A 27,865-nucleotide genomic window follows, 5' to 3' on the forward strand; every position below is an offset into this window, starting at 1 on the left:
AAATTCCAAGAGGAACAAAAATGATTTTTTATTGATTTTTGTTAAGCTCACATATTTTCTAAAACCCGTACTATCTGTAATTACCATATGATTCAAATGAATGGTTCTAAAACTGACCCTTGGAGAAGCAGACAAGAACAAATGGTCTGGTGTACCAGTACCCAGAATCCCACAGGACGCAAATCATATCAGAAAAGGAAAATCCATTAGAAGTCCTCCCACAAATTCAATTTGGTTTCGAATGTTTAAAATGTTATAAAACATCACATAGTTAAACTAAACGTAAACCTACTGAACTGACAGCCAAGATAATTCTTCCCAGTTTATTAAAATATAATAGCATTCATCCGGTTGACAAATATGCACAGATTGATAAGGATAAATAAAGCCACACACACACCTCAAAATCCATCCAAGTATTCAGAAAGAAACTACTTAAAAGTGACGAGGCCAGCCCCGTGGCCAAGTGGTCAAGTTCGCACTCTCTGCTTTGGCAGCCCAGGGTTTTGACAGTTCGGATCCTGGGCCTGGACCTAGCACCACTCATCAGGCCAGGCTGAGGCGGTGTCCCACATGCCACAAACAGAAGGACCCACAACTAAAATATACAACTATGTACTGGGGGGCTTTGGGGAGAAGGAAAAATAAAAAATAAATTTAAAAAATCTAAAGTGACTATACTTCGTCGAAGACAAAGAAAAAATACAATTAATGATTAAATTCTAGTTTTATATAAAGGCTTTATGTCAAAAAGGTTATCTTTTAAATAGTTCAATGATGCTCAAGTTTAAAGTGGACGAACTTTATAAACAAAATGGCCTATGCAGCAAGAACAGGTTGTACTAGGATCAGAATTGGACCTAAATCATGCTTACTGGACTTGAGCCCATTGGTAATTTATTTTTTGCAATTTCAAAGGACCTAGGCAGAGAGTTGCCTAAGGGGAGATACAAAATTATAAAATTTTCATGTCTGTTGAAACCTTAAGAAGACACATCCAGTTCAATATATTAAAAGGGAAGCATTTAGTCCCCGTTCAATAGAATCATTTTTACACGAAACTAGCAAAGATAAGTGAAAGTAAAAACAAAGGTCAAACCTGAAACAAATCTTATCTTCATTGGACTGGCAGCTAGGACTCCCAGTTAGCTCTGCCACTAACCAAGTGTGTGGCTTCAGAAGCATTAGTTAACCTTTCTGGCCCCATTTTCCTCATCTGTGAAATGAGTAGTTTGTGGATCTGTAACCCATTACACAGGGCAAACACCTCCCTGCAAAGGCAGGGAAGCCCAGCCCGCCCTAGCCTAGCCCTTCACATAAATAGTTCTTAGCACAACTTATCTGAAGTGTGTCATGTCAACAGCCTGCTCTAAACATCTGCAATTCCTACATCTTGAGGGCCAAGAATAGGCTTCTCAAAAATAAGCCCCCCAAAAATGATCCCTGAAAATCTGCAATAGCTCCTTTTAGCTTTACATTTTTCTATGCTAGGAAGGCAGACAGACACCATATAAACAGAAAAAGCAGGATGGCTGAAGATTTTCATATTCTCTCCAATCCCCTCTCCACTCCTTAGCCTTGAATCAATTATAAAGGCAGTCATAATAGTGGTGGGGTGGAGAGGGTAAATTAGAAATTAACAAACTAGGCACCGTACTTGCTAAACAACTGAGGCAAGATGAGGAAGCAAAAAATTTACCAAGATTCCCAGGTTTATATGAGTCCATTTTAGTAGCTCTATTGGTTATCTACCGCTGTGTAGCAACTTATCCCAAAACTGAGCTGCTGAAAATAGATATTTATGATTTCACACAATTTTGGAAGGTCAGGAATTTGGGAGTGGCCCAAGTTAGATGGTTCTGGCTTGGTTATCTCATCAGGTTGAAAAGGAGATGTCAGGCAGGGCTGCAGTCATCTGAAGGCCTTCCTGGGACTTGAAGGAGCCACTTCCAAAGTGGCTCACTCAGATGGCTGGCAAATCAGGACTGGTTGTCGGCAGGAAGTCTCAGTTCTTTACCAGATGGACATCTTCATAGGGCTGCTTGACACAGCAAGTGATCCAAGAGAAAGCAAGATGGAAGCTGCAATGTCTCAGGACCTAGCTTTCGAACTTCACTTCATTATTTTCTCAGTATCCTGCTGGTTACACATAGGTCTGCCCTGCTCAACGTAGGCACAGACTGGCAGTACTTCCTCAGGACTCGAGGCCAGGGAATACTGCATGGTTTTTTGCTTCATCCTCTGGACTCTTGGTTCCACCTTAAAAATCATCTTTCCATTTCCTTGAAAAGTTGTTTGTGTTTGCAGGTATGTAGTTTTGTCAGTCTGCTTCTTGCTTGTATAAGTTTGGGGGAATAAAGGTCTTTTACTTTTGTAATCCTCTGTCCCTTTCTAAGTTTACAGTGTTTCTGCAAATACAATTCTCTCAAATTTACCCTAAGTCTTCTGTGAATCTTACTGGACTTCATTCACTAGTAAGCCACACCCACAAATCCCTTCAAGAAAAGCTCTTCTCTACTTTGGTCTGCTGAGACGACTGAGGAGCAGAGTTGAATTAATTATATTTTAGCATGTTCTTATCAGTCAATATAAGGGCTCTCTCGGTTTACTGTTATTTTACTATTTTCCTCCTCATCCCATACCCCTAACTCACTCCCATTCCTATCCATTAAAAGGTATCTTCTACCTAAGCATATATATCCTAAAGAACTGAAGAGAGACTTTCAAACAAGTACACGTACACGCACATTGATAGCACTACTATGTTCACAAGAGTTAAAAGGTGGAAACAGCTAAGATGTCCACTAACAGATAAAGGGATGAATTGTGATATACCCATACAGTGGATTATTCACTCATAGAGAATGAAGTACTGATACATGCTACAGCACGGATGAACCTCCGAAACACTATATTAAGTAAGAGAAGCTAAACACACGAAGGTCGCATACTCCATTTATATGAAATATCCAGGATGGATAAACCCATAGAGACAGAATGTGGATTGGCAGTTGCCAGGGGTCGGGAGAGGATGAAATGGGGAGAAACCACTTTATAGGTGAGAGGTTTTACCTGGGAGTGATGGAAATGTTTGTTGGTTGCAGTGAATGTACTAAATGCTACTGAATTGTTCACCTTAAAATGGCTAATTTTATGTGAATTTCACCTCCATAAGGTATTTTTTAAAAGGTACCTTCTCTAATGTGCTTAAAAATGTAAATATCCTTTAAAGCGTTGATTTATGTAGTCTAATTTACATAAATGGCATTATGGTCCGCAGTTTCTCTTACACATTGAATTATTTTGTTATACAAAATGTTATACTAAATCCTCATTAAAGTGTATACTACACCTCCCTAGGCTCTTTCCCTGCCCGAAGTCATTTTCATTCCTACTTAGAAGATCCCAAAAAAAGTATCTTTAATGATAGAATGTCAAGTGCGATGACTTCCAACATGTAGAGGGAATATTTTGTATCAAGAAACATTAATGTCACAAAAAATGAGGAGCTGTCTACTCTTAAGATCAAACCAGTTAGACCCACTTCTGCAAAAATTTCCTGAGTGTGCAGGTCAAGAGCTGTCATAAATAAAAATGGGTTCTTTCAATAAAGACTAGACTAAAAACAAGATTTATAAAAGCCCTGAATTAAGATCAAAATCCTAACTAATTCTGAAAAAGAGTGAGGCTGTGCTCAGGGCTGTGACCTGAGGGCCATACAGGGAGCACCTTAAAGCAAAGCTCCCAGAAAGACATCACCTGGAAGTGTCCCCATCAATGAACCAAAGGCTCTTTCCAGGCTCATTTTGGCCTGTGATTCCCAATAAGGTTCTATGCCTACTTTAAGCAAGATTTTTCAATTAAAAGAGCACGCATTATCCAATTCCTCTGAACCTAAGCACATGATGGTGCAGATCAATTTATCCTGAGGCCAAGAGACTTGGCGACCTCAATTCCTTTTCTATGATATGGCACCAAAGCCCCTACCTCCTCTGCCTCTGGAATTGATAGTGCCAAAAAGGTAGCAGGTATATGCTATAAATCAAGAGGTTGGAACCATCGTTTGAGGCAGAGAAACTGTACTAAATCCATACTTCAGAATAATGGTCCCCAGTCAGCCACATCAGAATCACCCGAGGGAGCACGCAGTCACCGCTCAGTGGACACTGATGCACAAATTGGAGAACCGCTGCCCTAGCTTCTTGCCACTCAGCGTGTGGTCCACGCACCATCACCAGGCATCACCTGGGAGCCTGTTAGAAATGCAGACTCTAGCTCACCCCAGATCTACCGAATCAGAATCCACATTCTAAGAAGCTCCTCCAGGTGATTCGAGTCTTAACAGACCTATAAGGGGTCAGCCCAGTGGCACAGCGGTTAAGTTCGCACATTCTGCTTCTCGGCGGCCCGGGGTTCACCGGTTCGGATCCCGGGCGCAGACATGGCACCGCTTGGCACGCCATGCTGTGGTAGGCGTCCCAAGTATAAAGTAGAGGAAGATGGGCACGATGTTAGCTCAGGGCCAGGCTTCCTCAGCAAAAAAGAGGAGGACTAGCAGTAGTTAGCTCAGGGCTAATCTTCCTCAAAAAAAAAAATAGATAAATAAGTTTTCTGGCGAATCACAAAATAAGGAAAACATTTCCAAATATGACTTAAAACAATGTTTCTCCTTAGTGTGAACACGAGTCACCTAGGAATTACAGAGCTCACTATTAGGCCATCACCACAAGTACTTGAATTTCATTCCTATGATACACTAATTGTGAGCATTCAAAATTATTTTAAAGCAACTCCCAAGCAGAAGAGTGACTACAATATATCCACATTTGCATTTTAATTAGTTTCCATTAAGAAAGCAGTGTAGTCACAATCTTTGATTAGCTCACACTAGTTTTTTTTCTTTATTATTAGAGAATTCATCTTCTATTTTATGGCTTAGCTAATAAATGTAAGCTGTGAAGTAACACACCTATGTTTTATGACTGTAATATGTAGGTAAACACTCAGAGATGCAACTTTATTAGTTATTTATGAGGACAATTTTAAGACTAGCTGCTTAAGTTTTCTGTGGGTGCTTATTTCCCAACAAAGAGAAAGTCTTGGTCATTGGGTGACAGCAAAGGAACTGAGGACAAGGAGAGCAGTGAAGTTTTGTCACATGTGAAAAGAGGAATAGGAACCATCTAGGAATGCTTAAAAGAAACTGCCAAGTGACACCGATGGCCCAGGGGATTAGACTTGATAACGATGCCAGCAGCTCGATGATTTGATTTGTCTCCAGCACTGCTTGGCAGAGCAGGAGCAAGAACCAGACGGAGAGGCGCGCAACTGAGAGTTGCTGGCAAGTTAGGGCAGCAGAAGGTCAAAGGCATGAGCGCTCTGGCAAAAGGCTAATTACTGAAATGCTCAATCAACTCGGGTTCCGATTAACTACACAGAAGCAATAACAGGCTTTGTCCAACTGCAGCATGAATTAAGATACAGTCTTGCATACTATCCAAATTAAGCTTTACATCAAAAAACAAAGTAATTCTAAAACTTACCTACGCTTAAAATGCTGAAATAGATGCTTAAGAATTTCTGCCTGTGAGCAGGTTGGTGGTTGCCAGAGGCAGAGGGTGTGGGGACGAAATAGGAATAAAAGAAAAAAAAATTGTCCTCAAATTATCCATGTTCTATGTGCCAAAGTAAAATAAATAATTACTTGAAGAAGCATGTCATAATGATGCTAAAACGCATATTTTACAAAGTAATAAAGCCTACTTAATGAAGGAAAACTGCATAGTAAAACTGCAGGGCTAGCTGGGAATTCTCGTTCCTTCCATGCAGCTGCTCCCACCCGCTTCAGAGGATCCTTTTACAGGTGATGGGTCCAGAGCACCAGCCCTTGTTTAAGCTTTTCCAGCCCCAGGGACTCCCTGCGTTATGAAGCTGACTCACTTTCAGTCACTTCTGTGTCAAACTCCAAAGACTCCTTCATGGTAATTTAAAACATTGATCCTGAGTCTGCCTGCTTAATGCAAACTAAATCTCATCCTTCTCCCACAGGAGAGCCCCTTAGCTACTTAGTGCTCCTGCCTCACATACTGCGCGTGTTCCCCCAGCTTCATCTTCTCGTTAAATAGCCCTGGTTTCCTCAACATCCCTCGTCCCTCATGTCACATTTTTCAGTTCTCGTGTTATCCCAACTGGCCTTCCACTGAATAGCTAATTTCCCCAGGTTAACATTTGTCAAGTTCTTGCTATATGCCAGGCAGCATGCTGAGGCACTCTATATGAATTATCTCAAGTTCTCATCAAAAAAGCTTATCAAGTCTTATTGTTCCCATTTACACATGAGGAAACTGAGGCTTAAGAGGTGGGTGACTTGTGCAAGGCCATACATTAAGTAGTGGAGCTAGGATTCAAATGAAGCAGTTCCACTCTGGAGTCTGTGCTCTTAGCCACTGCTTTAACTTCCACTGCTGCTGTAACAAATTACCACAATTTATTAGCTTAAAACAAGTTTATCATCTGACAGTGCTGGAAGTTGGAAGCCTAAAACCAGTCTCACTGGGCTAAAATCAAGGGGTCAGCAGGGCTGCACTCCTTCCAGAGGCTCTATCATTTCCTTTCCGTCTTCCAGAAGCCCCCTTCCGCCATCTTCGAAACCAGCAGCCTCGGGCTAAGTCTCTCCCACACTACCGTCTACCTGGTTCTTGCTTCCTCTTCCACTTATAGGGACTCTTATGATTCTATTGGGCCCACCTGGATAGTCCACCGTCCTCTCCCAATCTCAAGGTCAACTGATTAGCAACCCAATTCTCCCTCGCCTGGCAACATAGTCACAGGTTGATTGGATCGGAGTGTGACCATCTTTGGGAGCCACTCCACGTATAACAACTACCAAGCCTCCTTAAAGACAGGTTCCTGTGTGTCACATCCTCCCTTCTCAAAGTGAGGGATCTGTAACTCAAAACAGGACAGAGGTGTGGTTAATTATCACAACGAGCCACCCCTTGAAGGGTCACTAATAACAGTTATCTTGTAAAATGAGGATAACGGAGTGATTGTGAGGATTGAGTGAGGACACAGACATGATGTGATTGGCACAGTTTCTAGATCTAGTAAGTGGTCAGTAAATGGAGAGAATTCCCCTAACTTCTCTTGTGACAGGCCATGGGTACTTAGTATTGTGGCATCTATATTACACTGCTGGCAGGGATCATGTACAATGGCAATAGCCCGTTGACAACAGCATCACAGTTCACAGGAAGATGAGTTTTAATGGACCAGAAAGCTAGTCACATTTAGAATAAAAATAAGGTGGATACAAAGAATCTGAATTGAAAATCATGTGATCCTATCAGTGAAGTTTCATGGACAAAGGTATAAAATGCATGATTAAGTCTGCAGATAATATAAAACCTCTGGACCCATGTGATTGATTTTTTTCAACTTTATTCCTGATAAGAATCCTTGTGGACACTTGGGCCCATCCAGATCACTCTTAATTCCAGATTTTGATATCCAGTACGTTAGCTATGCCTTATTGTTCCAACATCTACAAACTCGATTAAGTACACTTCCTGTACTTTCATGCTATCTTTTTTATTTTTAAGGAAAATAGGGCAAGTACAAAGCGTATAATCAACATTGATCACTTTTTCTGACGTTTGCAAATCTGCAGTCTTATGCAAATTGCCTCATCCTCCACAAGTTTTCTCTTGATTCTTCTCTTCCCTTCACCAACCCTCTGCTCCATATTATTTATATTTTAATAAAGATTGGCACCTGAGCTAACAACTGTAGCCAATCTTCTTTTTTTTTCCTGCTTTTCTCCCCCCACAAATACCCCCAGTACATAGCTGTATATTTTAGTTGTGGGTCCTTCTAGTTGTGGCATGTGGGACACCGCCTCAACATGGCCTAATGAGCGGTGCCATGTCCGCGCCCAGTAGCCGAACCCTGGGCAGCCACAGCAGAGCACTTGAACTTAACCACTCGACCACAGGGCAGGCCCCTGCTCCACATTTATTCTCTCAATAAACTACTGATGCAGAAACCCTGGCTTCTCTCTCAACCCATTAGCAAGTCCTATACACTCTTCCACCAAAACATTTGGAAACTCTGACCACTTCTCACCACCCCCAATATTGCCACCATACCCTCTTGCGTGGACTACTATATTAGTCAGAGTTCTCCAGAGAAACAGAACAAACAGGAGATTCATACAAGAGATTTCTTATAAGGAATTGGCTCATGTGATTATGGAGGCTGAGAAGTCCCACAATTGGCCCATCTACAAACTAGACACCCAGGAGAGGTGGTGGTATAGTTTCAGTCCACATCCAATGGCCTAAGAACCAGGAGTGTCAATGCAATGATCTAAGTTCCAGTTTGAAAGCCAGCAGGCTTGAGACCCCAGAAGAGCTGATGTCTCAATTTAAGTCTAAAGGCAGGTAAAGACCAATGTCCCAGCTTATGCTGTCAGGCAGGAGTAGTTTCCTCTTACTCACAGGAAGGTAGGCCTTTATGTTCCATTCAGGCCTTCACCTGATTAGATAATGCCCACCTGCATGAGGGAGGGCAATCTGCTTTACTCACTCCATCGATTCAAATTTTAATGTCATCCAAAAAATACCCTCGCAGACACAAACACAATAACGTTTGACCAAATATCTGAGCACCCTGTAACCCAGTCAAGTTGACACAGAAAATTAACCATCGTAAGTAATGAAATTGTTCTTTAACTGACTTTCCTGCTTTTCTTCTTGATTTCCTTGCATCTATTCTTTACACAATAACCAGTGATCTTTTTTTATTTTTAACACTTTTATTGAGATATAATTCACATACCATATGATTACCTATTTAAAGTGTACACTTCAATGGTTTTTAGGATATTCACAGATATGCACATCCATTACCACAGGCAACCAATCATCTCTAACAACAAATTAAATTGCTCTCAAAAGCCCTCAATGGCTTCTCATCACACTTAGAGTAAAATGCAACCTACTCACCAAAGCCCGTAAAGCTTTATACAACCTTGCCAGCTAACCTCTCTGCCTTATCAGTTCCAGACACATAGTCCTCCTCGCTGGTCCAGCTTGATCATCTCTCTTTTCCTTCTGTCTGGAAAACTCCCAACCTCATATCTTCCTACTCCCTCACTTCATTCAGGTTCCTGATCAAATGTCAACTCTGGAAATAAAACGTCCCTGAGCACCTTCTCGGAAATACTTCTCATACACACACTGAATCATTCTCTACCCATTCACTTTATTTTTCAGTCTAATTACTCGTAACTGGCAAGATATTATAATTTCTTTATGGTAATGATTAGCACCTGACAGGTTATTATTGACTTCTTGACTATGCTCCATTAGGGAGAAACTTTCTCTGCGTTATTTGCGACCACATCCCAGGTTCCTAGAATAGTGCCCATCACATAGTCGTTGCTCAAATAAATAAATAAGGGAGGGATACTCGCAGGCCTAAAATCCATCAATTGACCAGTGCCCTCATTCCAGTTTTAAACCTGGGTTCTATTTCCTATTAACCTCATTTGCTCTTCCCTTTCCACTTTCTACAAAACAGAAGGTACCTAAAAAGAGATGTTCCAAGTGTTTTTCTATCTGAATAAAACTGTCACGTATGATATAATCCAACTCAGAATCAATTTTTTTTTTAAGATTTTATTTTTCCCTCTTTCTCCTCAAAGCCCCCCGGTACATAGTTATATATTTTAGTTGTGGGTCCTCGTAGTTGCGGCATGTGGGATGCCGCCTCAACATGGCTTGATGAGCAGTGCCATGTCCGCGCCCAGGATTCGAACTGGTGATACCTTGGGCCGCCGCAGCAGAGCATGCAAACTTAACCACTTGGCCACGGGGCCGGCTCCTGAACCAATTTTTTTTTAACTCCACAAGTTAATTATAGGCTTCCTTTTGCAATACTAGTTCATTAATGTTTTTTTTTTTCTTAAAAAGTTGCCCTCGAGGCTGAAACTTGGCAGATAAATGTTCACCATAGATTTAAAAATGAGTAAGTTTTGGAACTTAAAGAAAGGGCTCCTAAACTTGTGCCAACGCCATGACTAAGAGATTATGGCTAGAAATAAAACAAGAGTTTCCTGATTTCTAGCGCTACATCATTAAGAGGTTATTGGAAACAACTTCAATGTTGACACTCAGTTTTTAAGTTTCCGCTCCTGGCGATGCTTATCTTTAGTTGAGTAGGAGAAAAGTAGGGAGACAAGGAGACTTTTGAGCAAACCTCCTAAAAATGCTTTAAATAACTCAACCATCATTGACTTATTTCTATGCCATTTATATGCTATGTTTTTATATGTTTATATGTATTCAGATATTTAATATCAAATATTTGTTACCTTGAAGACAGCCAATGCACATTCCACATTCAGTCTGTTCTCTCAGACTTGGTTACTGATATCCCCAAACTATTTCAAAATACAAATGGTGATCAACAGACATTTCAGTGAAATATACATCACAAAAAATTATTTAAATTAATTTTCAACCATGGAAAATGTCATTTTCAATGCATAAAGTGGCCCTATTTTAGAAAATTGCTAACTTTTATGCTATATTTTCTTACACTAGTATAACAACACGTTAGTAATGGCCATACTACAGTAATCCCCTATATCTTTATTAAGAAGAATACTCCATGTTTTTGTTATTGGTGTTTTGTTTTAAAAGAAATTAATGAGAGTGACTAGTAAAATAAGAACAGTTTAAATTTTAGTGTTTGCAGCATAGACAACTTGCAACAGTGGTTCAGCCTCTCTTTGAAATAAAAATATTTCTTTAGGGTAGTTTAATCATAAATGCTCTTCTTATTGACTAAGCAATCACACAGGCAGGGATGAGTGAATCAAATAGAATTTGCTGGGTGGAAGCCTCTCCCAGATTTGCTAGGCAGAAGAGCTCCTCAAACAAATCTACAAAACCAACCATGAAACTCAAGAACAGAAAATAGACACTACTGATCTTACCATGAAACGGTTATTTTAAAGTAGCTCTGCCGTGCCATCTTTCCTTCTCTTCCTGTGCTACCACTTGTTATCAGTGTTTTGCATATGTCAACATCCAAATATATTCGCAAATGTTTTCTGCTCATTATCAACTAGAGAGAGATTCCCCCTGAGGCACACACTGCGTTTGACCCAGCAAAGGGCAACCCTCAGTCACCACTCTTTCAAACAAGGCACATATTAGCTGCTCTTCATGTCACATTCTAATATCCTTTGAGTATTTTCTCTTCAACCACACAAAACTTATTCCTGCAGCCTAACCAGAAAAGTGCAACCCTTGAATAAAAAGAGTAAATATATTCATAACTTCTTTTATTCCTCCCCAAAAAATAATGGCTTTTTATTGTCTTGGATGCAAATATAGCTCTATCATAACTTCTTATATTATTTCAACTTGGATAAGAAAGAAGAGGAAATAGAAGTGAGTTTTTTTCACCAAAAACACTCTGTCTTGATGTCTCACATTTTTGTTTTATTCGCAGAAAAAGCTCAAGCTCAGTGTCCCGCAAACCTACCCTCTCCCAACCCCCTTGTTCCTCTACCCCTGGGAAACAATGGGATAAATATATTCACTGCCTGAGAACTAGGTTTTAGAAAAGCACATGAGAAAACCTAGATAAGAATATTTAAATTTTATAGCTGATTCCTCAGCTACAAGGTTAAGGTAAATTTCCCATTACTGCTGGAAGGGAACAACTAGATGTTTCAATAGTGAGCTTGGCTTAGAGTGGGCTGCACTACTTTGCTGACGCCCAAGTGTGTAGGAGAGTGAAGATGAAAGAGTTGAAATAACTTTACACAGGTACAAGAACGTTAACCACTAACAGCCTGAAAAATGGCAGTAAGAATGGACCCACAGACTTGCCTTATTTCTTGAAGGAGCCATTATGAAGGCAGGAGAAACTGACACATCCAACAGCTTAAGCTAGCTGGCGTCTTTGCCCATTTCCTGCCTTCTACAGCACTCCCAAATGAGGAGACAACCTTCCCAGCCTCTACAGTCACACCTCACACATTCTACTCTTGAAAATAATCTGAAAGAGCAAGCTTTTGGGGCAAAAATGTTCAAATTCAGCTGATATTTTTGATGTGAAGTCTGGATATTCTCAAGATTTTTCTGTTAAGCCCAGTGACAGGCACACAGATTCAAACAAATGAATGATTCAAACCAAATTTTCTGGAATACCACTGCTCCTCAAAGGGAAATTGCAATTGAAATGGCAAGCATGGGAAGATCGATCAAATCTATAGTCAATCAGCAAACTAGCCCATGTAAAGAGGTAGTGTTTACTTTCTTGATTCTTCAGCTCAGTTGTTCTCAACCAGGGATGATTTTACCCAGTAAGGGTCATTGGCAATGTCAACAGTCGGGTGTGGGGGGCATAGTTCTCCTGCAACTCGTGAGTAGAGGCCAGAGATGCTGCTAAACATTCTATAATGCACAAGACAGACCCCCACAACATAGAATTATCTGGCAATAGTCATTAGTGCCGCGGATGAGAAACCTTGCTTTAACTAAATACAAATAAATTATTAGGGGTCCAAGATGACTAAGTCTTAGGATTAATAACTTCCTTGATGTTTTCCTCACATACTGTATTCCATGCACACCATCACACCAGATGGTAAACATTATTCTAGTTCAATGCCTCTTTTCACCGTCAGAATATCTTGCCTGTTTCTTAGGGTTTTATTTTGAGGTTGAGTCTTTTAATTCCCCAACACAGTTTTAGTTTTGAGTTTCAATGATTTGAACATACTCACATTTAACACTAGCTAATTTTTTGGAAGACTCACTCTCAGGTTGGAATTTATTTTTAGCATGGCTTTGTAAAGAACAGAAAGAATAGAAAAGATGGGGGAAATCTATTTCTTTATAAAATAAAACACAGTCAAATGAGAAAAGCCACATCTCTAGAAGATCGATGAGAACATGGTTACTACTTTCCCAAAGAAAAAATAATCACAGGACTCTTTCAAGCAAAGCATTCAATATATTTTAAATCATCTAAACATCTCTCTCTGTATGCCATTGCTCAGAGATTATTCCACGTCTTTCACACCAGGTCCATGTAGAAGGGGTAAATCCATTGCCTTGGCTTCAAAGCTAAATACACACAGTAACTAATAGGAAATGGCTAAAGTTATAGCTGAAAGGAAGAATAATAGAGGAGAGGGCTTGGAGCACTATAACCACTCAGTTTAATCAACTCGTACACAGAAATTGTGTAATTCTTACTGCATTTGACTTAACTTGGTGTGTCTACCCACACAAACCTCATTCATGGAACCCACTTCAATTCACACACCTGAACTGAGTGAGCCAAAGGAAACCAACACTCCTGACCATAGCCCATTTGGCAAAGACAACTCTCTTCTCAAGAAACTCATGCACAGGCTGGCCAGTGACCTATGACATTTGTAAACTGGAAGAAAAGGTAACCTGATCCATTCAGATTCCCGTTGGAAATGGAGCAGAAAAAAGTAATCATGTGGAATGTGGCTGCCAGTCCACTCTATTCCAGTATGACCTCATCTTATCTAGTTACCACATCTGCAGCAACCCTATTCCCAAATAAGATCATATTTTGAGGTACTAGGATTTAGGACTTCAATATATTATATCTTTTTTTTGAGGGGAACATAATTCAACCTATAGCACTATCCTATCAAAGACCTAATTCTAGAGCCTACCATTTTTCACAATGAAAATCTTGTTCATTCATTCATTCAAAAAATCTTTGGTCTTGGGGCTGGCCCCGTGGCCGAGTGGTTAAGTTCGCGCTCCGCTGCAGGCGGCCCAGTGTTTCGTCGGTTCGAATCCTGGGCGCGGACATGGCACTGCTCGTCAGACCACGCTGAGGCAGCGTCCCACATGCCACAACTAGAGGAACCCACAACGAAGAATGCACAACTATGTACCGGGGGGCTTCGGGGAGAAAAAGGACAAAATAAAAAAATCTTTAAAAAAAAAAAAAAAAATCTTTGGTCTTCTATATGTATTAGTCACTATGTTAGGTGCTGTGAACACAAAAATTACTAGTATGAAGAGTCTGCTTCAGATTCTTCATCTTTATTCTACAAGCGTCAAAATATAAGGTTTCTGACAATCTTCTTTTAGAAATTCTTAGAGGTCAACCTTCATAGTCCCACTACAACTGCTCATGGGTGTCCAACAAAGTCATAGTCCACTATAATTCTCTGGTGCTTTCTTGCTCATTTGCTAATTTATTTGCCTGGTCCCTGCTCCCCCACTATAATGTAAGCTCTTTGAGGGTAAGGTCCTTATCTATCTTTGTTCCTCCAATATATCCCTATAAACTAGAAAAATTCTTGACCTAATAGTCACTCAATTATTTTTTAAAAGAGTGAATATACTACAAAAGAACATTCATTGAATATCTGTATTTCAGACTACCTATATATCATCCCTCTCCATCCTCATAACAACCCTACTAGGTAGATGCTGGAGCTCTAATTCACTCTTGAAATTGAGGCTTCGAGAAGTTTAACAACCTGACACACAAGCATCTGAGGAAGGGATCAAATGAGGCATGGTAACGACTTCAGACCAATTGGGCTGAGCCCAATTCTGCAGTTGTGGTCACTGTTATGCTCCTACATCCAATGGAAAATGCTGAGTGTCCTATACTTGGGAAATCACTCTATTTAATATACCGGAAATACATTTCATTTTAGTTTCTAGTGATAAAATCCAAACTAGATAGAATTTCTGATGCTTGAACTAGAAATACTTGAGAGATCTTTGGATTCAAAAATAAAATACATTTGTGCTTTCACCTAATCATAGAATCAGAAGACTGAAGAAAACCTCCAGTGGCCAACAACAACAAACCACCACAATTCAAGCATTCCAAATATGTGGGGTGTTTGAGATCAAAGGCTAATTCCGTTTGAAATGCATGTAATTGATCCAAGAAATGACAACTTAAAATCTAAGCATTAAACTTTCTAAGAATAACTCAAGTCATTTGAAAAGACAGAAAGTACTTCCAATACAATGCAGACTTCTAATTTTCACGGAAGTTATTTCATGAAACTTATTTTCATATAAACCTTATTTATTTTATTAAACTGAATGTTTCTTCCTAGAAAAACTTCAAAAACCAAATTTCTTTAATTTTATTCAATATCTTCTGACACTCTTACTAGAAGTAATTCATAGATACATATTCATATATTGCTATATTTTTGTATATTGCTAGACAGATATTTTCTAATAATAAATACTCTGCCACCAACTCATTCTTATTAAAATTTTGATGAGACTTTCACGCCAGCTGCAAACCCAGAAATTTTGGTACTGCTACCTTTAATTCTTCAAGCCTTTAACATCTGCAGACACATGGATGGCCAAACAGACGTTTCCTGAATGTATTATAAGCAGCTTGACTATTCTAAAGAGAGTATAGGTTTTAGTTCTTTTTTTGTATTCAAGTTATTAGCTGTCTTAAACTTCAGTGTTTCGTGAAATTAAATTTTTTTAACCAACTCCTATCATCAGCCTTGATTCTTAGGGACTGCTAACATTTTGAAAATTCTCCATTGTTTGTACTTAATTATAAATTACTTTCTCCAAAGACACAGCCCCACCTTATTACTGGTCTCTCCAGTGTCTTGACTCACCAGAGTACTACTACATAATGACAGTGTGGGGTACATTTCATATGCAAAATTCCAAATTTAAAGCCAGAAGGAATCTAGAGAATCATCCATAGTCATTTTATGGACAATATTACTGAGGCAAAGAGGAAGACAGTGCCTTGCCCAACATCACTCAGGATGTTGGTAGGACACCTACTACATAAAGCAAAAGAGCTAGCAGGTCTTGAGTATTTTACAAATACATTCCAAGATGTGTGTGTTGAATGAAGGTGATGCGTAAGGATGAAGTGTAACAACTTAGTGAACATCGGACAGTTTCCTAAACTGTGGTCAACCAGCAATGTATGCAGGACATGATCCTAAATAAATGCAATTTGTGGAAGAAATAAGCCAAGAAATGGGATATATGTAGTTTGAGGGCATAAAAAATAAATAAAAGCTTCCTGGCAGTAGGGACACTGAGAGAGGAACTAAAGATACAAGGAGAACATCACTAAACACACTTTTCTTTTTTTTTTTTTCTGCTTTATTTTCCCAAACCCCCCGTGCATAGTTGTATATCTTAGTCGCAGGTCCTTCTAGCTGTGGGATGTGGGACGCTGCCTCAACGTGGCCTGATGAACGGTGCCCTGTCAGCGCCCAGGATCCGAACCCTGGGCCGCTGCAGCGGAGCACATGAACTTAACCACTCGGCCACAGAGCCAGCCCCAAAACACATTTTTCTTAAGCAAAAACCCAACCTAATTTGTATAATAATTTCAGGTAAGAGAACCTATCTATGCCCATCTTTTGCATTTCAAAATCAAAGAAACCTAGTTTCAAAGATAATTTATTACTTACCAAACCTGCTATTGGTGTGGACAGTCTATTGATCTTCTTAATGACACCAGGTTTCAGCTTATTAATCAAACTGAAAGTAAATAAAGAAATAACATACGCAATTACAAGAATGCCAATATCAGTTTAGTGTTCTTTTTAACATTCTCAAAAATCATATGTCATCATTCCATCCCCAATATGTTATTCAGAGCCAAGAGCCCAACAGAAAGAAAAAATCCAAGAAAACAAGTCAAGAACATAGTAAGAAGAACAGCATTGCAAACAAAGTGGGTGGTCCTCTTAGACCATATAGACACACATATCCAAAGCCACATCTTTAAAAATAGTTAGGTTCACATTTATTAAAGAAAGGTAATATTTGATTCTGTTTCAACGGCCAGTTTAAGAATCTCTATCATGATAATTTAGTTCTCTTGACCCGAAGAATACTTTTTTCCATTAATCATTTTCATTGATTTTTTTTCTCAAACTAATCCTTATTTTAAAAGGCACCTTCAAACCATATTATTTTGCCAAATTTAAAGGATGCAGCGGCGCTCATCCAAAGAGCCAACTAGTTCTTATTGGTAGCTCATTCAAGTCTATGACTGATTGCTTTGTAACCATAGCAGAATGACTGGGTGAAAATTAAATTAAATGTAGCAGAACTCCCTAAAATAGGCTAACACCTACCTCAGAATCTAATACTGAACAAACTTAAGTTTCTATGACATAATCTGAAAACATGTCTCTAAGTCTCCATACTCTAGAACACTAAAAAAGAACCCAGCTTTGATAACTGCAACTTAGAGTACAATTTTTGCTTCTAAATCTAGATTGTTGTGAATTCTATTTTTTTGTTGTTCACTGAAACAGTGCCAGGCCATGCAGCAATTTAATACTATAATAATAATTTTCTATTAATGCTAGCTTGGTTAATTAATCATTAATTACAGCCCAAAAACAATAACTTGAAAGAATGATTTTCCTATTTAATAATCCATCCACAAAAAACAACTCTTAATTCTGTAACAGAGTTCCAAAAGCAAGCAAGCAAAGGAGAGAGAATCAAACTTTCTTAATTTACTGGTCTCCTCTTCACAATGGGCGATAGAAAAAATATCTGACACTTGTGGAATGTCACTCCTTCAACATTCCAGAGATTTATATATACACTTGAGTGTGCTAAAAATAAGAGACAAAAGTCTCAATTTAATAACCTTCAGAATGTTGCTCAACAGGATTCAAAATTACAAAATGGTGGCTTATGAAGATTTAGTGTGAGGAACAAAAGATGTTTTTCTGTTTTGAGAGTTTCTTCACACAAAGACCTTTAGACAATACAGATAATAAAACCATCCCCTGGAACTTAAGCATTTGCTAGAGCTGTTACCCCTTGATTCCTAATTTCTGATTCGTGTACTGAAAGTCATGTAGGACAGCAGGCTCTCTCCCTTCATGGCCTCATTATTTTTCTTTACTCACTAGCTGAGGAACTAGAAAAAGAATTGAGCAGATTTATAAGAAATGACACTTCCAAATTAATTGTTCTAGTTCTTCCCTATTACCAGGTATTTCTTTAATTCTATTACCAGTCGCATTCTTGCAATGCATAGAAGAATAAGTGAAACATGACTTAGGAACATAATTCTGGCATAGTATAAATCAGGAAATTAGTAACAGTTGTTGACCACTAGCATGGCAGTGACTTTCCTATAGTAATCTGGATCTTAAAATGTAATCTTTCAGTAATGTAAAAAATCAGAAACCAATATGAGCTGGGGCAACGTATAAAATGTCAGGGAAGTCTGGCATCTGTTGTCCTTATTAGAGGAAGAGTATCATAAATTCCTCCTCCACCCATTTGAGTCACTGGTGACTCTGACTGGATCATTCAATTTGCCTGTTTACTTCACTTATCATTTTTGTACTACAGCATTAGTAATATCAAGAACCATTTTTTTTTAAAGATTTTATTTTTTTCCTTTTTCTCCCCAAAGCCCCCTGGTACATAGTTGTATATTCCTAGTTGTGACTCCTTCTAGTTGTGGCATGTGGACGCCACCTCAGCATGGCCTGATGAGCGGTGCCATGTCCGCGCCCAGGATTCGAACTGGTGAAACCCTGGGCCGCTGCAGCGGAGCGCACGAACTTAACCACTCGGCCATGGGGCTAGCCCGAAGAACATTTCTTTTTTAAACAGTTTCTGGAATGGATAATAACACAGCCTACTCTCAATTAAGTCAGCCAAAGGAAGTAAGGGATAGAGGTAAAGGAAACAGCATGGTTAAATGATGTCTCCCAATGATGAGTTAATAGACTCCTCCCTCATCAAAAGGTTGCAGACCCATTACTTAGAAACAACATACACACAAAGGATTGGCGTCCTTCTCCACTCTTGAGCCTCCTGGTACCTGTACAAACAGGGAAATAGCCACAAGGAAAAACAACACTCTGGATAACATAAACTTACCCTCTAAAAAGTCATGTCACTAGAGGACAATGCTATTTTATTTTGTCAATAGTAAAATGGCATTAGTTCTATGCACTAAAACATGGAGAAGATGCACATATAGTTTTGGCAAACACTGAACAGCTAATAAAATTATTAATCATGAATAATTATTTTAACATACAGTTACAGGAAGTATTTTAGGATATTTCTTCTAGGGAGAAAAATAGGTTATAGAAAATCTAATCTGTGAAATTTAAGTATATCTAAAGGAATAGGGGCATAGTCTTAGGTCCAATAAAATACAAGTGCCATACAAGAGAGATACCACTCTCTTACAAATAAAACTTCTTTGCATAATAACGTGCTCTTCAATTACACATGTGGAATTCCTAAAGGCAACACTGACTTCAGGTCACTGGCTCTATACAGAAATCATGTAATATTATAACCTTCCAGATGCTTCTGTGCACAAGGAACTAGAGGCAGTCAAGGGGCCATTTCATCTGTCTGCATCCCCATGTCCCATCCGTCTAACTCTATGTAGAAATACACCTCTGCTCCCCCGAGCCTTCCCTCAGACCATGGCATGAACCTGGGCATGTGCTCTGTTAGCACATTAGAGGTTTGCTCTCTTGGTAAGACTAAAACCAGAACAGAAAACACTGGTCATTTCATCTCTCCCATGGTAGAACATTCCTCTTCAGCTCATCCCTCCGGTTGTAATCTACTTCCTTTTCTCCTCCTTCCAAAAATATACTGTCCACTCTCTTCAAAGGAGTTGAGTTACACAACAGATACTAGAAAGTGGCCCTTGTTCAGAAACTTTGTCACCAGTGAATATGACCTGACTTTAAATATAACTCAGGTGACACTCCAAGAAAACCATAAATAAAGCTCAATATGATGTCTGGCTCATCATGAAAGGTTTTAATGAGAACGAGAATTTGATGCTCTGTCTCTTAGTCTCCAGAAACTAGCTCCAAATGCCAAACCTCATCTTCCCCTTTACAGAAAGCTCTTCAGCAGAGGTAGAAAATTTAGGGACACCTTTCAATTTCCTATTTCCAAGGATTTCTCCAAATGTACCAGAGAGACTGACACTGAAGAGCATAGCAATACACAGAAAGGAAACTTTTTAACCCATGAATTATTTGGTTAGCCATTCACACATACATATTTCTAATATCTTTCTGTTGACTACATTTTCTAAATATGGATCCCCACATTAAACTCTTCCTATTAGTAACTAAATGGTTTTTAAAGGCATAATAAAGATATTATACATTTCCTTACAAATTAAAGAGCAATGATTTTGTTTTATCTGTTATTTTGGCAGTTATTCATTTGCCTATTTTCTTCTAGATGCAAATTCTGCATAACAAACTTTTAAATGCTTACTAAAGACAAAAGACTGTGCTAGGATCAGCCACGGAGCAACCAGACAGCGAAGCTGCTCAATGCAAGGATATCCTTTCATTCCAAACAGCATCTCCTAGCACTTGGTGAGGTACCAGGCATGTAGTCGGTGCTTTAAAAACATTTGCTAATTAGACTATTGGTGGTAAGCATGATGCTGCCTATACAGAAACTGATATATAATAATGTACACCTGAAATTACACAATGTTGTAAACCAATAGGATCTCAAAGAAATAACTGAAAACAAATTTTTTGCTAAAATCCACTGCCTCACTTTTAATGTAGAAATTTTCCTGTGAATGATTCAAAACTTCTATCTTCTTCATAAAAATAAATTTAGAAAACCTTACTTTTAGTTTCACTCAGATGCTAAAAATTTTTTTTGCATTTCCCAACAAGGACACGTCCCCTGTTATTTATTCTGTTGCCAGACAAGTCAAACCTTAATGTTCTTTCCTAATTGTCAAATGTTAATCAAGAGAGTAAACTCTCTATCAGATATATTAATTTGGACTGGTTACCATAAGTAAATTGCTTACTAAAATTTTTAATTAATTACCTCCATCTAAATTGATATTTTAAAAATAAAAACCACATTGAGTAGTTAGTGATCACATTTCCATGAGTAAAGCAATAAGCATATATAATTTAAAATTTTAAAGTTGAAAAGCATTCAATATAAATAGGATCGCTTTAGTATTCTACTGGTAGTAAAATTAACATAAGGTTAATTTCTAGAATTCCTGTGATAGTAATTTTGAATACTCCTCAATTAGGACACAACACAAATAAATAGTTAACAATACATGCTAAGATGGGAAAGTGTGTGAAACAGTGACATCAGTACCAATGTAATTGATAATCATCATTTTATTATGAAAGGACTTTCTTATTTAGCCTCAGTGTAATGCCCGAAGCATCCTGTAGTAAATCTAGCAAAGCTTGACTGGTCTGATAGCAGATTCCCTTTATTCTCAGCAACCTCAATAGTTACAGCACTAATGGATCTCTCTGAAGAACAGGACATTTCTCAATTCCACATCAATAGCAAAAAGCATCTAGCAGGAGGACTCTGGGTTCCTGTCTTGGTTCTGCTGTTTACTATTAAGTAACATCACTAAGTTCCTCTCCTTGCCTTCACGTACATAAGAGTGATATGTCGTTCTCTGACAGTTGGACTTAGGTTCTCTCCAATTTTTGCCACTGTAGAAATGCTCTAATGCAGGTCTCTATGCATATCTTTGTCCATGCTTCTTATTGTTTCTTATATTCTATTTCTAGAGATAAAATCATCAGTGTCAAGCTCTTGATACTTGTCTGGAAAGGAATGTGGCAATATGAATCAATTTCCTTTTGCACCAGCAGCCAGCATTCCCATGCCTCCCTCATGGCACAATAGCATCAGTGACCTACTACACAATCTTCCACAGTGCTACAGCCTTTATAACCACCACTCTAAGGGATGTAAAAAATTTCACCAATATCACATTTTAGATAGGTGTTGTTTTTAATATTTTCCACTATGAAGAGGCTTTATACATATGTTCTTCCCCATTTTGTAGTCCTTGCTTAGATCCCCAAAAGAAGGATTATTGGGAAATGTTGCGTAATTTTTATGATAAACATATATTTATATTAATAAATAAACTAGCATAGAATTACTTGATAGATATTGCCAAATTGCTTTTCAAAGCTGACCCAGCTTATATTTAATTGGTCATTTCGAGACTACTATATACCATTTTGTCACAATATGGCCATCATTTTTTAAGAGATTTTTAAATTATTTACTAGTTGCAATTAAAAAATAATATCTAGTTTTAGCATAATTATTTCTTACTAATGAAAGTGAATATTTTACTATATAATTACAGTAGTATTTCTTCATTTGTCAAGTGTTTGATCATATCCTTTGCTCATTTGCCTATTAAGGTTTTCAAATGTGTATCTTACCAATTTATTTGAACTATAGATAACATTTAAGTCATCTTTGCTTAGAATATTTTTCTCAGAATGTTATTTGCCAAAAAAATCTATTTATATATAGATTCAAATCTATTTTTCTCTGTGTTTTTTTCCTGTTCTTTCAAAGCTTAGAATTTTAAACTGCCACGAAAGATTTTTTAACTTTTTAATTTTATTGTTTCAGCTTTTTATTATTTTAATCTAGGCTACATTCTGGTATACAGTTAGCTTGTAAATTAATTTTTAGCTAATTATTGATCCCAATACAATGAATTGAATGACTCATTTCTTTCCCATTTTCTCTTACCTCCTTTATCACAAATTCCTATGTATAAGAATGTATTTTGGGGGGCCGGCCTGGTGGCATAGTGGTTGGGTTTGCACACTCCGCTTCAGCAGCCCAGGGTCCGCAGGTTCAGATCCTGGGCATGGACCTATGCACCATTCATCCAGCCATACTGTGGCAGCATCCCACATACAAAATAGAGGAGGATTGGGACAGATGTTAGCTCAGCAACAATCTTCCTCAAGCAAAAAGAGGAAGATTGGCAATAGATGTTAGCTTAGGGCCAATCTTCCTCACCAAAAACAATAACAACAACAACTAAAGAATGTATTTTTGGGGCCAGCTCTGATGGTCTAGTGCTTAAAGGTCCGAGCCCTCTGCCTCAGTGCCCTGGGTTCATTTCCTGGTTGCGGAACCACACCACCTGTCTGTCAGCTACCATGCTGTGGCAGCAGTTTGCATAGAGGAACTAGAGAGACTTACAACGAGGATACACAACCTCGCACTGGGGCTTTGGAGAGAAGGACAAGAAGAAAAAAAAAAGAATCTATTGTGAACCTTGCTATTCTATAATTTTTAATTACCATGTTTTGCCATGTTTGCCATGTGTTCTAAGATTGGGATGGGCTCATTCCACAGAAATTTTTAGTTTTAGAATTTTTTCTATTCTCATCTGTTTATTCTTCCATATGAATGTTAAAATAATATTTACTCTAAGAAAAGTCTGACTAGATTTACCCTGGATATTGGATTAAAATTATAAATTAATTGACATTACCCTATATAGAAATATAGCTTATCATTCCACTTCTTAAATCTTACAGCTTACCATCACATTTTCAACATACAAAATAAAAGTCTCACACATCTCATTATAGTAAACAGTGTTCTAATCTTTGTCACTGTAATGGGGCCGGCCTGGTGGCATAGCGGTTAAGTTTGCACGCTCTGCTTTGGCAGCCCGGGGTTCACCAGTTCAGATCCTGGGTGTGGACCTACACACCACTTATCATGCCATGCTGTGGCAGGCGTCCCACAGATAAAATAGAGGACAGTGGGCACAGATGTTGGCTCAGGGCCAATCTTCCTCAGCAAAAAGAGGAGGACTGGTAGCAGATGTTAGTTCAGGTCTAATCTTCCTCAAAAAAATAAAATAAATTAAATTAAAAAATAAACTTTGTCAGTATTACTTTTACCCCTTAATACCTCATCTAATTTTGACTGATGATTGTTGATATATAAAAATTCTCTCATATAAGGCAATTAATCTACTTTTAATTGATGTGATACCATTATGTATTTGTCCTTTTTACAATATTCATTCCTATTATTTAATTTACTTCTCATTGCACTGACCAGAATTCTCATACCTTCACCATTTCATGGCCTACACAGTTTTCCATGGGCTACCTGAGAGCCTTCATTACATCAAAAACCTACTTCAGTAACAACCTCCTGTTGATCAACTTTAATATAAATTGCTTATATCCCATACATTTACCACATATATTGCTCATTTTTATTTTCAGTAGACCATCATTTCATTATTTCTCAGAGGCCCTATCATTGAAATGTTGTATGGTCTCCTCTTAGTAATTTATATTTAGGGTGAGAAAGCCCTATAGACGGTACATGCAGGTTCATGAAACAGGACTGAAGCTTTTTACCTTCAAGTTTGAGGCCACAATATAAAAAACCTCTGCAAAATTCACAATGAGTCCGTATATTTTGACTATCATTACAGAAGTGAATTTTTATTTTTTATTTTATTTTATTTTTTAAAGATTGGCACCTGTGCTAACATCTGTTGCCAATCCTTTTTTTTCTTCTCCCCAATGCCCCCCGGTACATAGTTATATATTGTACTTGTGAGTGCCTCTGGTTTTGCTACGTGGGACACTGCCTCAGCATGGCTCGATGAGCGGTGCCACGTCCGTGCCCAGGATCGAAATTGGCGAAACCCTGAGCCGCTGAAGCAGACGGCGCAAACTTAATCTCTCGGCTACTGGGCTGGCCCCAAGAAGTGAATTTTTAAATTGATGTTTGCCACGCTGACCTTCAACTTGATATACTACTTTTTTTAAAAAATGATATTTTACTATATTTAGATACAAAATTACAGAAAAAACTGACTGTGAAGCTTAAAAAGAAAGCATACAGTTGGCAACCATAATATACTGCCATGAACAGAAAGCAGTTTAAAATTTTCAAATAATCTTTATGAACTTGAATACTTGCAACTTTGTTTGCCTACTACTGGATTATCAAATAATATGGAAACTTCAAAGTGTATATTACCTTAAGTGAAGAAAAATAGTTTTTAATCAGTCAAATTTCAAATGGTTATCACAGGGATGAAGTCAATAAACAGTGTTGGCCTGCTGGAGAGTGGTATAGAAGCAGTTGTCCTCAGGAAATTCTAAACTAGAAAGAGCTCTAAGAAAAAAAGCCTTCACGCTACAGAAGGGCCTCTGGGCTGAAATTCACACGGAGCATTGCACTGAAGCCTCAAGGGCGCCCTGCTGTCACTCTATCCAAGGACAGAGCTGTCTTGCATGAAAGAGAACTGACAATGTTCTTAATCTTGTCTGATGTCTTAAAACAATCACCTGAGTATCCCATAGGAAATTAACAGGAGCATTTTTTTTAATAATTCTTTTATGCTTCTACTGAATACATCTTTAACAGAAATATTCTGCTACTTTTAGGTTGATGGTATAGTGGTCACACGGCAGATAGAAAAAGAAACAGGATTTCTCAAACCAAATAGGTAAACTTATTGCTCCACTCTTTCCGAGCTGCAAGCCATGGAAAAGAAGACCTGGTGACAGTGTGAGAAGACTTTTCTCAATAACATGAGCCACAAGTTCAAGATGGCATAAACCTTTGATGCACAACTGACACGAGACAGAGCAAACACTTGGCGTTATTCCAACGATGGGAATTACAGACTGATTAATCAGAGACACACCCAGTAGGATTATCTTCAAATACATCTTCTTGCTTCATAAGGAAAAGAATGTTTTATTTGAATATTTCCAAGATTGCTATCATCCGATGAGTAACTGTGAAATTACTAACTCATATCACTAGCTGGATATGCCTCAACTAAATATGTTTAGAGAAGAGAAAAAATTCTGCTAGAACCACAGAGCAAGACAGGATTGCGGATATTTATGAAGGGGGAAAACATATACTTTTAAAATATATAGTAAGGTAGCCCTCAAGAATACTAATAAATGCTGAAGATTAATGAATATTATTAATAAAATTCATAGATAATTATAACATGGAGCTGAAACCACCTTATAGACTCTTGTCAATCCTTTTACTAATTAGAAAAAAACAAAAATTAGATTTTGTTACCATCTCACTATTTAGTAAAGCCAAGAGAAATTACGTGTCTAAAGTATACAGTGAAAGAATTCCTATAACAGATTTTAACCAGGAGTATTCTTTAGCCTTCAACTACAGTCCACCAAACTAAATGATACTAAAATAATGAACAGAAGATACTAACTTCAATAGTCAATCAGATTAAAAGGCAATGAACGCATATAACTATCATCTTTACTCAGATGTATATCTTGTCTGAAACTTCAGCACAGAGTTTGTACCCAATTTAGACTATCTGAAATGTCAGTACACTGCCAGCTGGGTGACAGCTATAATAAGCTCACTTCCTCCAAATTTTGACTTTGATATTTCAGAATGCCAGTTCAAAGAGGATAAACGACTAGTAAAGGATAAAAGATCGCTGAAATTACTAGGCAAAATAATAAGAAAATTCCTTAATGGGGATAATGAAGTAGGATGCCTAGAGATTTTTCATAGGCAACAAGCAGACTCTATATTTCACTAGAATCGGTAATTTTTCCGGCAGTGAACCAAAAAGAAGTCAGCCTTTTCCTGTAAGAAAATGAATTCAGATTTTTTCAGCTAAAATTTGAGATGTCTTATGGGTAAAAGATTCTCAAAGACAGAATGCTTACTATATTTCCCATTAATTTAGAATTCAAGGCTTATAATAGCAGGCTTCTGAACAGCTGATTTGGCTTTCCTCGTGGGCATTCTAACTCAGGTGGACGTGATCACATAGTGGTGCCTGCTTCATCATTCTGTAGCCCAACCAGCTAGGCTTTCTTTGGTTATACGCAGATCTATTCAGAATGCAGTTACGTGGACTTTTTTCCCCAACACTACACCTTTTATTTTAATATGCCTTCATTAACCAGTGGCTGTAAAGAATGTGATGCACAATTAAGAGAAATATTTTTTTAAATACAAACATCACGCAGTATTTTGCTGTCCCACCATAAACTACAATTGCTGATTAATGCAGTTTAATATTTACTTATGCTACTTTCGGGAAACATTCATTTAAAGAACACTGGGTGCTAAATAGATGGATTAGACTTACCTGGTAATGCACCAAACTCCAAACTAACGTTATTTCAACTAGGAAACAATCTAAGAATGAGCTTTTAGAAGTTTGCAAATTAAAGTGACTTTTTAAAAAATCCATTTACTCCTAAACATGCATCCAAATGTTTGCCATGACCATTAAGGTACAACTTGTATATTTATTCTAACAGTATTGCTTGTGGTCAAAAGATTTTTCATCAACTTCGAATACCCTCACTGGTAACAATATGCTCACCCTTTTAGGTTGGGTATAGTTTTTGGAAATCACCTCAAATCGTTCAGAGCCCAGGCTGGGACGTAAATTGCATTTAATATTAAAAAAACTGTGTCATTATCAAATATGTCTAATGGCCCAGTTATGGAGGTGATGCCAAAAAAAGAGGGATCTCTAAAAATGTTTTCAGCAATAGTTCATTACTGGAAATATTTAACCACAAAGTCACCTCTTTGAAAAGACCATCTATTTGGGCTATTATGCTCAGCTATGTCTAAAAATAGCTCTGTGCTTCATAGGCATGCTTCCTGCATAAACCCACCTACCTCCTAGCCTGACATGTGAGGCTTACAATTGACATCAAAGTTATTTTGCTGCAAACCTCTAAATCGTCCATACTCCTAGCTAAGATAGTTTTCACATCACATACATCTTTCCAGCAGTTATTGTTTCCCCTCCATCTTCTGAACACATTAGAACACACTTAAATCATATAGTTTTCAAATCAAGGTAAAGTACTTTCCTATCAGTGACCAAGGGGGCTGATCACATGGCCTACGAAAATAGTTTAAATACTATTTGGCAAGGATGATTCTGAATGTGACATCAGAAGAGA

General features: G+C 38.1%; 1 protein-coding gene across 8 annotated transcripts in view; it reads right to left on the bottom strand.

Annotated features, from left to right (window-relative positions):
- The window catches only part of LMO7 (LIM domain 7), a 188,817-nt gene that overhangs the window by 94,335 nt on the left and 66,617 nt on the right, over positions 1–27,865 (bottom strand). For all 8 annotated transcript variants that reach the window (XM_046663841.1, XM_046663849.1, XM_046663848.1 and 5 more), the window contains one exon: positions 16,508–16,577. In XM_046663841.1, coding sequence (XP_046519797.1) covers positions 16,508–16,577 — 70 coding nt within the window. The remainder of the gene's footprint in view (positions 1–16,507; positions 16,578–27,865) is intronic.

Source organism: Equus quagga, chromosome 6 (genome assembly GCF_021613505.1).
Source record: "Equus quagga isolate Etosha38 chromosome 6, UCLA_HA_Equagga_1.0, whole genome shotgun sequence".
Taxonomy (NCBI): Eukaryota; Metazoa; Chordata; class Mammalia; order Perissodactyla; family Equidae; genus Equus; species Equus quagga.